Source organism: Ranitomeya imitator, chromosome 6 (assembly GCF_032444005.1).
Source record: "Ranitomeya imitator isolate aRanImi1 chromosome 6, aRanImi1.pri, whole genome shotgun sequence".
NCBI lineage: Eukaryota > Metazoa > Chordata > Amphibia > Anura > Dendrobatidae > Ranitomeya > Ranitomeya imitator.
In genome coordinates this window covers 177731455-177746247 of record NC_091287.1, presented here as the reverse complement: position 1 = coordinate 177746247, position 14793 = coordinate 177731455, and the positions used below count along the sequence as shown (strand labels likewise).

The following is a 14793-nucleotide window of genomic DNA, read 5'->3' as shown; positions in this document are numbered from 1 at the left end:
TACTCGGGCGTTGGGTCAATAGAGGATGGACCCACAATCTTTGTCTCCTCCTTCGCGGATCTGCATTGACCGTATATGGCTGGCCAAAGCGACGAGACAACACCCAGTGAAGCAACACCCGCTGAGTTGTGCTTAAATACACATGGTCAGACATGTTTGGGAGCTCCAAGTACCACAGCCAAAATATGCTTGAGAACATATAGGGCATATGGGAGGGGTACACCTGTTGTCGAGGGCTTAAATAGTGTTGTTAATGATGGTTTAAATGATTTGCAGGCCAGAAAACCGTTAAATGTCCATTTTGGAATGGTGCGTGGTAAAAACGCCATACGGATCACATACGGATTACACACGGACCAGTACATGCGCAAAATACGCGACCACACCTAGGCGACGCAAGAACTACGGAGAGAGATTACGGAGACATTTTGGCGTATCACGCGCGTATTACGGACGTAGAAAACGTACCGTAATGTCTTACGCCAAGTGTGACGCCGGCCTAAGGCTATGGATTATTTAGAGCATACAAGGTTCAAACTTATTGAAGTTTTAAGCTTTAATAGAAAAGGTACAGTGCTTACAATAAAAGATATACAAATCTGGAAATAAAAAGTGACATACAAATATGCAAAATAGTTATAAAAAATAAAGGGAGAAAACTTACAGAAATATCTAAACTTTGCAGTCTGGCATTCTGCTCCCTGAGGGGGAATGACTATGGAATGGCTCACATCAGTTGGCTGCCCCTCAATCTGTGAACAGCTTTCTATGTGCAAAGGCCTAATTTATAGAGTCAACGTGGAGGTCAAATTTCTAGACCAGCACTTCAGGTTAATATTCTAATGCTTGGTTTGTGACTGGATCCTGGATATTTTACCAATGAATACATTACTTTTCTTTGAACACTATTTGTGTGACCTTTCTCACAGTAAATAGTGTCATATTGCAATTGGCGTGTCTGTTCAAAGGAGTCAGAAGGTGTGAAATGTTTCCACTTGTGTGTTCAGGACAGGACCAGAAGACTGCCTGCTGAGGATAACATAGGTCATGACCCTTTGTGAGAGCTGCAGTCTAAAGGTACCGTCACACTTAGCGACGCTGCAGCGATACCGACAACGATCCGGATCGCTGCAGCGTCGCTGTTTGGTCGCTGGAGAGCTGTCACACAGACCGCTCTCCAGCGACCAACGATCCCGAGGTCCCCGGTAACCAGGGTAAACATCGGGTAACTAAGCGCAGGGCCGCGCTTAGTAACCCGATGTTTACCCTGGTTACCAGAATAAAAAAACAAACACTACATACTTACATTCAGCTGTCTGTCCCTTGCCGTCTGCTTCCTGCACTGACTGCTGGCCGTAAAGTGAAAGCACAGCACAGCCACAGCGGTGAGTCACCGCTGTGTGACTCACCGCTGTGCTGTGCTTTCACTTTACGGCCAGCAGTCAGTGCAGGAAGCAGACGGCAAGGGACAGACAGCTGAATGTAAGTATGTAGTGTTTGTTTTTTTACGATGGTAACCAGGGTAAACATCGGGTTACTAAGCGCGGCCCTGCGCTTAGTTACCCGATGTTTACCCTGGTTACCAGTGAAGACATCGCTGAATCGGTGTCACACACACCGATTCAGCGATGTCTGCGGGGAGTCCAGCGACGAAATAAAGTTCTGGACTTTCTTCCCCGACCAGCGACAGCACAGCAGGGGCCTGATCGCTGCTGCCTGTCACACTGGACGATATCGCTAGCGAGGACGCTGCAACGTCACGGATCGCTAGCGATATCGTCTAGTGTGACGGTACCTTAAGACAGATGTTAATTTATTGCTGTTCATACATCCATACATATACATATTTCACTACATTGATATGCAGTATTGCTTTTACTTATTTACTTATAATATAATTTGTTCATTTTGTTTCTGTCTTGGGTTTTGTCTGTTTGATGGTCATTGTGAACATGCTCTTATTTAGCATGCATACCAACTTGCTGCATTCATGTGCGGATGTACTCAAATTGATGGTGGTTCTGATACAGCATTTATGTACTGATGGTGGTTCTGGTAATGGATTCATGTACTGACAGTGGTCCTAGTATTCTACACAAGTAATCCATAACTGGTCTGATGACATAATATACAACTTTATTAAAGCTCAAAAATCCTCAAAACTTGGAGTCTTGAGATTTGGAGAGTTTCTTTTCCAAAATCTCAATGCAAGTTAGGGTGTTTTTTTGCAGCATTGGATCTCTCAAAATCATACACAAATACTCAAAACTTGACTCTGGTAATCTATTCATGTACTGATGGTGATCTAAGTGATTTCTTCAGTTAAGTACCCCTTTATATTCTTTTGAGGCCCTTGGGATTGGTTCTATATGGCAAATTGGTCCTTGGAACAAAACAAAGTGTGCACTACAGCTTTAAACCAACAAAGTGCTTCTTAATGAATCAGGTGAGGTGCATAGTAGTGCCTTGAACAAATCTTATTGCAGTGCTGTCATGCTCCTATCACATCCACATTATCAGAGCCAAGCAAAAAAGTTGCTATCTTTTTGCGCAGCCTAGCGTTGCATTTTCAAAGCAATTTTTGACAGAAATCTGGAGATAAAGATTTGATGCATCACCCCCAATGTTTTCTTTATTTCTTAAAAAATAATCTAGATGATACCTTCCCTTTAATGGGCTTTTACCACGGCATACCAGGAATATCCCAAAAGTCCTTCTAGTTTGGGAGATGTCCTGACCCAGTCCTCTAGCCATTTCAATTTGGCCCTTGTCAAACTTGCTCATATCCTTTACACTTGTCAATTTTACTTGCCTTCAAGACAACATCAAAAACTAACTGTTCACTTGCTGCCTAATATATCTAACCCCTTAACAGGTGCCATGGTAATGAGATAATTATATTATCCACTGAACCTGTCAGTGGCTTATTTTGCATGTAATATTTTCATTCTGATGTTTTTTTCCGGGAATATACAGTGATCATTGTATGATCAATACTGATCTTCAGAAAACACATGGATGAACTGCAACGAACGCAAAGCACTGACACATGTACATGTTGTTGTGTTTGGATAAATAAGGGGATTTTGTGTTCAAATATACATGCTATATGTACAATGAGCAAGGAACAATAACTCAGATAAATGACAATTTTCATGCTGCAAACACAAAACTCTTGATACAATTGTGTGAAAAAGTTTTTGCCCCTTTCTGATTTCCTATTCTTTTGCATGTTTTTCACACTTAAATACTTCAGCTCACCAAGCAAATTTAAATATTAGACAAAGATAACACAAGTAATCACAAAATGCAGTTTTTAAATGAAGGTCTTTATTGTTAAGGGAAAAATAAATCCAAACCTACAGAGGCTTGTGTGAAAAAAGATTGCCCTTAAACCTAATAACTGGTTGAGCCACGCTTAGCAACAACAGCTGCAATGAGTCTCTTACAACTCTCTGGAGGAATTCTGTCCCACTAATCTTTGCAGAATTGTTGTAATTCAGCCACATTGGAGGATTTCTGACCAAGAACCGCCTTTTTATGGTCAGGCCACAGCATCTCAATCAGATTAAGGTCAGGATTTTGACAAGGCCACTACAAAGTCTTAATTTTGTTTTTCTTAAGCCATTTGGAGGTGGACTTGTTGGTGCTGCATAACCCAAGTGCACCTCAGCTTTTAGTCGCGAACAGATGGCCAGACATTTTCTTTCAGGATTTTTTTAGAAGACAGCAGAAATCAAGGTTGCATTTACCACAGCAAGTCTTCCAGGTCCTGAAGCAGCAAAACAGCCCCAGACCATCACACTACCTCCACCATATTTTACTTCAGGTATGATGTTCCTTTTCTAAAATGCTGTGTTAGTTCTACAATAGATTAAATGGGACATACGGTACATCTTCCAAAAAGTTAAACTTTTGTCTTTTCAGTCCACAAAGTATTCTCCCAAAACTCTTCAGGATCATTATGATGTTTTCTGGCAAAACTGATACAAGGTTTTATGTTGTTATTGCTCAGTAGTGGTTTCCGTCTTGGAACTCTGCTATGCAGGCCATTTTTGCTCGGTCCTTTTCTTATGGCAGATTCATATGCACTGACATTAACTGAGGCAGGGAGGCCTGCAGTTCTTTGAATGTTGTTGTGGGGTCTTTTGTGACCACTTGGATTAGTCGTCACTATGCTCTTCGGGTAATTTTGGTCAGCTAGCAAGTCCTGGGAAGGTTCACTACTGTTCCATGTTATCGCTATTTGTAGATTATGGCTCTCAATGTTTGCTGGATTCCAAAAACTTTAGATATGGCTTTATAACCTTTTCCCGACTGATAGATCTCAATTACTTTATCATTTTCTCCACAATTTCTTTGGATTGCGGCATGATTTCTAGCTTTTGAGGATCTTTTAGTCTACTTAGCTTTGTTAGGCAGGTCCTATTTAAGTGTTTTCTTGATTGAGAACAGGTGTGGCAGTAATTAGGCTTGCGTGTAGCTAGGGAACTTGATCTCAGCTTACCAAAGATGTGATAAACCAAAGGTTATTTATGTTTTAGAGAGGAAGGCAATCACTTTTTCACCCAGTGACCTGTAGATTTTGATTTATTTTTCCCCTTAATAATAAAGACGTTCATTTAAAAACTGCATTTTGTGTTTACTTATGTTATCTTTGTCTAATATTTAAATACGTTTGGTGATCTGAAACATTTAAGTGTGACAAAGATGCAAAAGAATAGGAAATCAGGAAGTGGGTGAACACTTTTTCACACAGCTGTACATGCTGCCGATCAAAAAAATATACCATAAACTGTACCCCTCGAAGAACTTCTCATGAATGCCAGTGTTGCATTTTTTTTTTCATCCTGATATTTTTAAGTGTATATATTGTAATGCGCTATGACATTGTATGGCGGCATGGCAGTGACATAGGCAGACACAGTCTATATAAATTTCAGCCAAAATGTAGCAAACAATAAAGCACCCGAAAAACAACAAAAATTTGCTCGGCTAAGCGCTAGCTAATACATCATATCTTCAGTCTCCAGCAAATCAGTGTATAGCACATTTAACCGCCGTGGATATCCTTTTCAGAAACACACCATATCAGTTTGGAGGCATTCGCTATCTGGAGCTTTTCCTTCAGTCCTTTCTGTGTCTGTAATGAGGCGACCTATCTCAGCTGAGCTGGCTAAGCCTCAGCAAAACCCGTACTGGAGTGAGAATGGGAGTGATGAGTCACACAACTAAATCTTCTTCATCACTCTAGTAAAACCCTCCTGGAACTACCATAAATAAAATGGCTCAGCACCTAAGCTGCTGCACCAACCAATACTACCCAACTTTTAATATCTCGCCCAGCTTAATTTTTTGGCAGAGATTTACACTCCATCCAGTATCCTCCCTGTATGTTTTATTGTAGACTATATAATGTCTAATATTGATCACTGAAAATGTTTCCATAGATGCATAATATGATTTATATTTGCTGCGAAATGTTATACTGAAATTGCGGTTGATGCTTATAATAATTTTTTGTGTCTTGATACAAGACACAATTATTGTATCATCTTGTGCTCAACACTGTACATTTCTTAATTTTTTCTAGAAGATCAGACATTTCTTTTCTGAACTTGTTCAAAATGTAAGTAATAAACTAAATATACAATACCATAAAAAGTAATATATATTAAAATTATTTAAAGAGTTAGTACTGCTAGTGAGTTGGGACAGATGACATCATGGCTATTGGTATTTGTCAGGACGCGTGTCCTATTTAGCAGGTATCATGCATCTGCTCCATTCATTAGAACACGAAATGTGCAAGACATCTACAGATAGTGCAAGTGTAGATGTGACGTCACCTGCCCAGTCCACATGTTGATGTGGAGATGAGCAGAGCAAGACTAAACCTTTAAAAGAAAGTATTAAGGTAAAAGCATATACAAAAAGTGACACCAAGTAATAGAATGTAGACCTAGGCAGTCTTCCAAGATCACTTTGGCTATTGGCATTTTCCATGAGAGGTGGCCAGACAATCACATATCTGCTTCTTATGTTCTATAAGAAATTTCAGTGATCTGTTAAGACCCCAGAAAGGAAGGATGTGAAGGGAAAGAGAAAGGGCATAGACACTTATAAGAGAAGCAGGACATATCAAAGGAAAAGTGGAGCTGACAGGAGCATATCAAAATTTAGATTTGTTCAGAACCTACGTTTAGCAGGTATGGGTCTAGTTGGTCCTGTTAGAGGAGCTCCATTTTCAAACACTGGTGGGTCCACAATGTCATGATCAGGAGGAGGGTAGGGAGGGGGTGGGGGTATCATTAACTGGGGTGGGCTTCGGGAGTTTCCTCTTGGGGGCTTTTGTGGTACCTCCCGTCCATTACCTATATGAAGATACACAAGTTATTTTATGCAGAATATATTAATTGTAACTTATTTCTACTGTACTGTAATGAGACAAACTCATTTAGATTAGAAAATGGGCATCATTATTTCAATAAGAAATCTGGATCAAATAGTTTATTAAAGTGAGGTGAGGAGTAATTGGGGCAATTGTAGTATGATTTGATTATCCGAGCATATTTAAAATCTTCCAGAAAAAAATGGACAATTTTTCATCTGTGATGTCATTCTTATGCCATTCATAAGGCTAAGTTCACATTAGCATTCGAGGGCTTTGTGGAGGGCTGCGTACTTCCACTGTTAAGCTCCGCCAACTTCCGCATACTTCTGCATGCGTCCTGCGTACCTATCTTTAACATTGGGTACGCAGGACATGCGAATGTATGCGGATGCGTTGTTTTGACGCACCCTCGGACCGCGCGGGAACGCAACAAGTTGCGTTTTGTGCAGACGCATCTGCATACATCCGCATATCCATGCGTACCCAATGTTAAAGACAGGTACGCAGGACACATGCAGAAGTATGCGGAAGTAGGCGGAGCTTAATGGAGGAAGTACACAGCCTGTCAGTGTTTTTTTTTACAAATGTACATCTATAAGGATTCTGTTTTTATACATCAACAATTAAATTAAGTTACTATATACAGTTTCCTAAGTTATTAATTGCAAAGGATCAGTTAAAAGTGGATGTCTTAGGAATGGTGTCCATATGGCGTCTGGTTTTTAATATACCCATTGAGTTCAATGGGTGACCCTGACCCAAAGAATCAGAGTAGTGCATGCTGCGATTATTTACACATAGATCTTCAGTCTGAGTGTTAAAGTGCTCATGTGAATTACCTCATTGACTGTGGTGAGGTTTACTTACATTCCGTTTTCCATAAGGACAACATCAGGAAGTAAAATACGCTTATCTGAGCTCTTAGATATACAAACGTTTTAATGAAATTTTTAGAATATGCTGAAATAAAAAAAAAATCTCAGAAATGTGAGGTACTATTGAAATACAGCATCTTTATAGGAGATCTAGCAGTAGGATCAACCTTCCTAACCTGCTTATATGGCCATGCAGGTCATAGAAAGTTGAATAAAATGATAGCTTTGATGTCTGTAATTCCAGAGAAAACCACTTTTTCCTAGGGTATGCTCACACTAGTATATAAAAATTGGCCCCATTCTCATCCAGAAAAGTTGGCCGATTTTTTTCTCCCTTCTCATCCGTTAGCTGTCTGAATACAATCCGTTTTTTTACTCAGCAGCTATTCATCATTTACAGGACTATTTACAGTTTCCTATGTTACAGAATTGTAATGTATCCCTAAAAATCGGACACCATACTGGTATGGTAACCAATTTTTTTCTCGCACTCTACCAATTTCACAGTCAAATCATTGCATGCTACAATTGTTTTTCTCATGCCGAATACAGCTGGGAAAAAATACACAGATCTGCACTACCTCACTGAATAAAATTAGTCTGTGTGCAATCCAACTTTTATCGGATTGCACAAGTCCAATTTATACTGTAGTGTGAGTGAGCCCTAAATATGTAAATTATTATTATTATTTATTATTATAGCATCATTTATTCCATGGTGCTTTACATGTAAGGAGGGGTATACATAATAAAAAACAAGTTAAGTAATCTTACACAATACAAGTCATGACTGATGAAGGAGGAGAGAGGACCCTGCACATGGGGGCTCACAATCTACAAGGGATAGGTGAGGATACAATAGGAGAGGGGGGAGCTGGTTGTGCAGTGGTTTGGTGAATCAGTGGTTACTGTAGGTTGTAGGCTTGTCGGAAGAGGTGGGTCTTCAGGTTCCTTTTGAAGATTGCCCCCTTTTTTGAAGAAGCATATGGCGAAACGGGGTGGTGACACTGAGCTAGTCTACCTCATAGAAGCGCTCGGCACCTTATGTAAATACTTTTATATCGGAACTGAACTTTCTGTCCTATTTACTTTAGAGTAGATATTCTGTTACATAACAGTGTATAGGCTGCACTAAGCTCTCTGATACTGGCACATGCACTTTATATATAAAAATCACTAGCTTTACCTATATTCATCTACTCTACAAATGGACTTTTGGTGACAGTTTTCAATAATATTTGATACATTTGATATGCCAAGGAGCTAATACCCACTTGGCTAAACTTGATTTTGAATATGAATACATAGACTTGCACTTGTCACTTTTGCAATTCATGCTTGAATTTTTAATATTGTTTTAAAATTATTGGAATAAAGATTTATTTTAAAATGATTTTGGTTGAATGGATCCTCTTTTCCTAAAGTAATTTATTTGGGATGTGTTGATATTCACAATACAAGTCACGACTGATGCAGGAGGAGAGAGGACCCTGCCCACGAGGGCTCACAATCTACAAGGGATAGGTGAGGATACAATAGGTGAGGGGAGAGCTTGTGGTGCAGTGGTTTTTACTGTAGGTTGAAGGCTTGTCGGAAGAGGTGGGTCTTCAGGTTCCTTCTGAAGGTTTCCACGGTAGGCGAGTCTCATATGTTGGGGTAGAGAGTTCCAGAGTAGGGAGGATGCATGGGAGAAATCTTGTATGCGATTGTGGGAAGAGGACATAAGTGACAAGTAAAGCTGGGAGCTAAATACCGGGAGATGAGCTCACAGACGTATGGAGGAGACAGGTTGTGGATGGCAGCTGCCTGCCCTTAACGCCGGCCTTGAATGGGCCCCCCTGTCTCGCTAGGGCCCCGGCACTTGCCCGGGTATGCCGGGTGCTGATGCCGGCCCTGCTCTGGGTAATAGGGAGCCAGTGAAGTGATTGACAGAGGGGAGAGGCTGGTGAATTAGCGGGTGGGACAGGTGAATTAGTCGGGCAGCAGAGTTTAGAATAGATTGGAGAGGTGAGAGAGTGTTAGAGGGGAGGCCACAGAGCAGGAGGTTGCAGTAGTCAAGGTTTGAGATGATGAGTGCATAGACTAGGGTTTTTGCAGATTCTTGGTTGAGGAATGTACAGATCCAGGAAATATTTTTGAGTTGAAGTCAGCAGGAAGTGGAAAGGGTTTGGATATGTGGTTTGAAGAAGATATCAGAGTCAAGGGTTACCCCAAGGCAGCGAGACAGAGTAGTGTCGCTTAGCTTTGGCAGTTAGTAGGTCATTAATGACTTTAGTTAGGGCAGTTTCAATGGAGTGAAGCGGTTGGAAGCCAGATTGTAAGCGGTCGAAGATGGAGAAGGAAGAGAGGTGGGAGGACAGTTCAAATTGGACGTGTTGTTTCAGTAGTTTGGAGGCATAGGGGACAAGTGATATAGGGCGATATCTGGATATAGAGGATGAGTCAAGAGAGAGCTTTTTGAGGCTCGGTGTGATTGAGGCATATTTGAAGCATGAGGGGAAAACACCAATTGTTAGTGATAGGTTGAAAAGATGGGTTAGGGTTGGGATGAAGACTGTGGCGAGGTTTGGGATGAAGTTGGTTGGGATTGGGTCCAGTGCACAGGTGGTGAGATATGATCTTGAGCAGGGCTGAAAGTTGATCTTCTGTAATGATGAAGAAGTTGGTTTTGGAAGAGGAGGGTTGAGCAGTTATGAGGGGGGTCTGTGGTGATTGCAGGCCAAAGCTTTTTCTGATGTTATCAATCTTCTGCTTGAAGAATGAGGTAAAGTCTTCAGGTGAGATGAATAGAGAGGGAGGAGGTTTAGCTGTTTAGGGTTGTGAGACAGGGAGGAAATGAGAGATGAGACAGTTTGTTTTGCTGTGGTGAGTGTGGCCTTGAAAGCAGTGAGGGACTGTTTGTGGAATCCACCATATGAAAGTGCAGCAAGAGAGGCTGTGTCAGATGGGGTGAGCCAGGTTTCGGTGATGGTGAGGAAGGAAAGTTTGTTAGCAATAAAAAGATCATGGATGTAGGAAAGTTTGTTACAGAGCGATCGTTCCATAGAGCTCCTGTTAGTGGGACTTGGGAAGCGGGAGCTGGGCAAATGGGTATAAGGTTATAGAGGTTAAGGAAATGTGTGATAGAGCGTGGATGGGAGGTAGAAATGACTGTGGGGATGTGGTGAGGAGGACCAGGATTTGGAGAGATATCGCAGGCAGTGAGGAGGAACAGAGATAGTGATAACAGGAGAGCAGGAAAGAGAGGTCTGTCTGTGTTTGTAGACAAAGGATTGGATGTTGAGTGACAGTTCTGAGGAGGAGGTGAGATGGATGGGAGGATGGAGGGAGCAATGACCAGTTCATTATTAGGTGCAGGGATTAGGGGGTTAGAAAAAAAGTGAAGGATTATAGGGGTGAGAGTGAAGACAAACAGAAACATTGTTTACAGTGACTAAGTATCCAGCTACCTTCAGTTCCCTTCTGGTCAATTCTGGATTATTTCATAGCTCACACTTCTAAGATGAACTAGGCAGACTGACGTCTTGCAGACGTATGGTTTGCAATATATTTGCTTGAGAATGCATTCAGGTGTGGAGCTGAGGAGAGTGGTCTGTGCTCATCTTGGTCAGATAATTAAGAGTGAGCCGGATCCAGGATGATCAAGGCAGGATAAACAGGAGGTCATAAATAACATTGGGGGCATAGCAGGGGTTAGTTGAAAAGCATACCAAGATGAGGTAGGGGAAAGTCAGTGTGGAAAGCTGTGCAACGTACCAAGAAGCTGAGGTAAGGTAGTTGAACTGTTCAGATCTATTATTATTATTATTACTATTATTTATTGTTATTTATGGGCCAAGGCTCAGCTCTGTTGTATCATTTTATTCATGACATACATGCAAATATAAACGGCTTAAAGGGGTTGATCCTAATGACCGACTCTCTTTAAAGGGACACTGTCACCTGAATTTGGAGGGAACAATCTTCAGCCATGGAGGCGGGGTTTTTGGGTGTTTGATTCACCCTTTCCTTACCCGCTGGCTGCATGCTGGCTGCAATATTGGAATGAATTTCATTCTCTGTCCTCCGTAGTACATGCCTGCACAAGGCAATCTTGCCTTGCACAGGCGTGTACTACGGAGGACAGAGAATGAACTTCAATCCAATATTGCAGCCAGCATGCAGCCAGCGGGTAAGGAAAGGGTGTATCAAACACCCAAAAACCCCGCCTCCATGGCTGAAGATTGTTCCCTCCAAATTCAGGTGACAGTGTCCCTTTAAACATTTCTATAGGTAGCATTCTTTCCCGAATTTTATTAGTATAATAAACAAGTTTTCTTATTAATGTTTCTACCATGTCCGTGATGCCAGCAATTTCAGCAATGAATGTGTATGTAGGAAGCAGGCATTAAAGTGTGTGCAAGATGAGCCAAAACATGACGCCATAATAAGGGCAGAACTGAGATTTCAGTTATTGAGTCAAGATTACAATATGATTTAGAAAATTATGAAAAATCTAATGAATAGAAAATTAGTCTAATAAAGTTGTGAGAATGTTTATAAAACAATAAATCCATAAACGAAGACTGCCAATTAGTGAGATCTCACATAGACTTTTTCTTGTCTATTAATAGTAAATTTTCCATATCTTACATACGGTATGTATGTTCTCCAATGGCAATATGAATTATTGCTTTAAAGAAGGCCTTTCACTAGTTTTGTCATGTTAAACTGGCAACATCATGGAACAGTGCTGAATAAAACAGTTTTTGTTTCTTGATTTCTCTTCTCCATTGCAGAGATATTAGCTGGTAAATGTTATATGCTAATTTTCACTATAAGCCAGATAGCATAAAATCTTTTCTGGGGGCATTTACTTTTTCCTCTGCATAAAGTTGACTCATCATAAGTCAGAATCGGCTTTTTCTGTGTGATATGGAAAGACATTTAAAGACTCATAGCTCAGCTGTCTTCACTTATCTTACTGCTGGAAGTCTATTGTGATTCCAAGTGGGGGAGAGAAGTTAAACAGCTGTGTCATTACTAAGGCTACGTTCACATTGGCGCCGCTCCCGGCTGTGTCGGGCACAGCCGCGGCGACGCACGCGCCATGCGCCCCTATATTTAACATGGGGGCGCATGGACATGCGTTGCATTTGCGTTTTGCGACGCATGCGACGCTGCAGCGCATGCGTCAGGGCGCAGGGAACGCAGCATGATGCAGTTTTTCCTGCGCCCAAAACCATGCAAAAAGCGACGCATGCATCGCAAAACGCAGCGTTTGTGCATGCGTTCATATTTGCGTTGTGGGTTGCGTCGCCGACGCAGCGCCGCACAACGCAAATGTGAACGTAGCCTAACACCTCTGCATCAATAGCTTTCATCCCACAGCACCATCATACTCTACTATCCCTACCACCACACTGACAGTGCTGTGGAATGAAAGCTGTAGAAGTGTTTGTAACGATACAGCTTTACTTGATTATCTCCTACTCTTGTAATTACAGTAGGCGTTGGAAGATCATTGAGAAGAGCAAAGCTGTGAGTTATTACATTTCCATATCACACAGAGAAAGCAGATTCTGACATTCTCTGGGGCGTTTTTTCTTGTTTTCCAGCATGATGCTGCCTGCTTATAATTAGTCAATGTCAAGCATGGTAAAAATTGTACATACATTGTAGTGGAAATTAGCATATAAACCTTATAAGCTAATATATCCACAACGGAGATGGGAAATTAAAAAATAAAAATTACGTTTTATTGAGCACTGTAGTCACAATTCCATGATTTGTCCAGATTAGCATGCTAAACCTGGTGATAGGTTATCTTTAAGTAAAACTAATTTTATAGTACATAACTATAATACATTGCAAACCAGAAAACACAACACACCTCAACCCCAAAAATGTCTTACAACAGTTAGACACTATAGCTTCCATTTATAACAGATCTATCCATCAAGTTTCTAATAAGGTTTTGTATTTTTTTAATCCAAGAATAGTAGTAAACACTTCCTTGTTCTGCCATTGCAAAACACTGTGGGAGACCCAGCAATAGTGTGTTCAGAGCCCTATTAATAAAGCTGTTGTATAAAAGTGGAGCCAGTCTGCATGGAATTCTGGCTTATCATGCCCCTGATTTACACCACAGCTATGAATAACTGCAGTTTTGCTTTGATCTTCACGATTCAAATGTAATTAAAAATGTAAAAAGGAAAATGTAAAACAAATAGGTGACAAAATAGTTGTCATCATCTTTAACATGTAGCTGTTACATATTGTTTGCTACACACATGGGTATCTCTAATGTGTTCTAATGAATGTATTTAGCTTGTTCAAAAGCAGTTCAACTAAGGATAGCATGGATAATGTAACTTGATATCCAGATAATTATCTAAATCTACAGTGCAAAACTATGCCTTTATTCGCAGCCACTCCATTTACCTCACTAGGTCAATATGGTTAAGGACAACACATTCTTTTGTTACACAAAAACGGTAATATATCCTACAGATCCCTCTTATATCTACAGTTATTACATGCTAGAAGATAGGCCTCCCTCGAGTAAGCTATTTTCTCCTGGAAACTCTACCTAGAAAAATCCTTGGTTTGAGCACCAATTTGGCAGTCACTCTAAAGGCCCCTTCACATTAAGCGACGCTGCAGCGATACCGACGATTCGGATCGCTGCAGCGTCGCTGTTTGGTCGCTGGAGAGCTGTCACACAGACCGCTCTCCAGCGACCAACGATGCCGGTAACCAGGGTAAACATCGGGTAACTAAGCGCAGGGCCGCGCTTAGTAACCCGATGTTTACCCTGGATACCATGCTAAAAGTAAAAAAAACCAAACACTAGATACTTACCTACAGCTGTCTGTCCTCCAGCGCTGCGCTCTGCTTCTCTGCTCTCCTCCTGTACTGTCTGTGAGCCGGAAAGCAGAGCGGTGACGTCACCGCTCCGCTTTCCGGCTCACAGCCAGTGCAGGAGGAGAGCAGAGCACAGCGCTGGAGGACAGACGGCTGTAGGTAAGTATCTAGTGTTTGTTTTTTTTTACTTTTAGCATGGTACCAGGGTAAACATCGGGTTACTAAGCGCGGCCCTGTGCTTAGTTACCCGATGTTTACCCTGGTTACCAGTGAAGACATCGCTGGATCGGTGTCACACACGCCGATCCAGCGATGTCTCCAGGGAGTCCAGCGACGAAATAAAGTTCTGGACTTTGTTCAGCGACCAACGATCTCCCAGCAGGGGCCTGATCGTTGGTCGCTGTCACACATAACGATTTCATTAACGATATCGTTGCTACGTCACAAATAGCAACGATATCGTTAACAATATCGTTATGTGTGAAGGTACCTTAAGTAACTTAAGTCTTCTAAATCCTGACAGACTGAGGTGTGCACGCTGTTAAGATATACTGGTGTTACTGATGAGAGTGGGTGGTCACGTGAGCACATGTATGCAATTTGCATACTTGCAGTCACTTTCCAACTATATGTGCTGATTGAGAGAAGCCGAGCACATCTGGTAGGAATGGGACCAGA

At 41.4% G+C, this 14793-nt stretch overlaps 1 protein-coding gene across 4 annotated transcripts in view; it reads right to left on the bottom strand.

Annotated features, from left to right (window-relative positions):
* COBL (cordon-bleu WH2 repeat protein) overlaps positions 1–14793 on the bottom strand; it is a 641622-nt gene that overhangs the window by 227502 nt on the left and 399327 nt on the right. For 2 of the 4 annotated variants that reach the window (XM_069730332.1, XM_069730331.1), the window contains one exon: positions 6201–6374. The exons of the other annotated variants lie outside the window; for them this stretch is intronic. In XM_069730332.1, coding sequence (XP_069586433.1) covers positions 6201–6374 — 174 coding nt within the window. The remainder of the gene's footprint in view (positions 1–6200; positions 6375–14793) is intronic. 4 annotated transcript variants of the gene reach the window in all.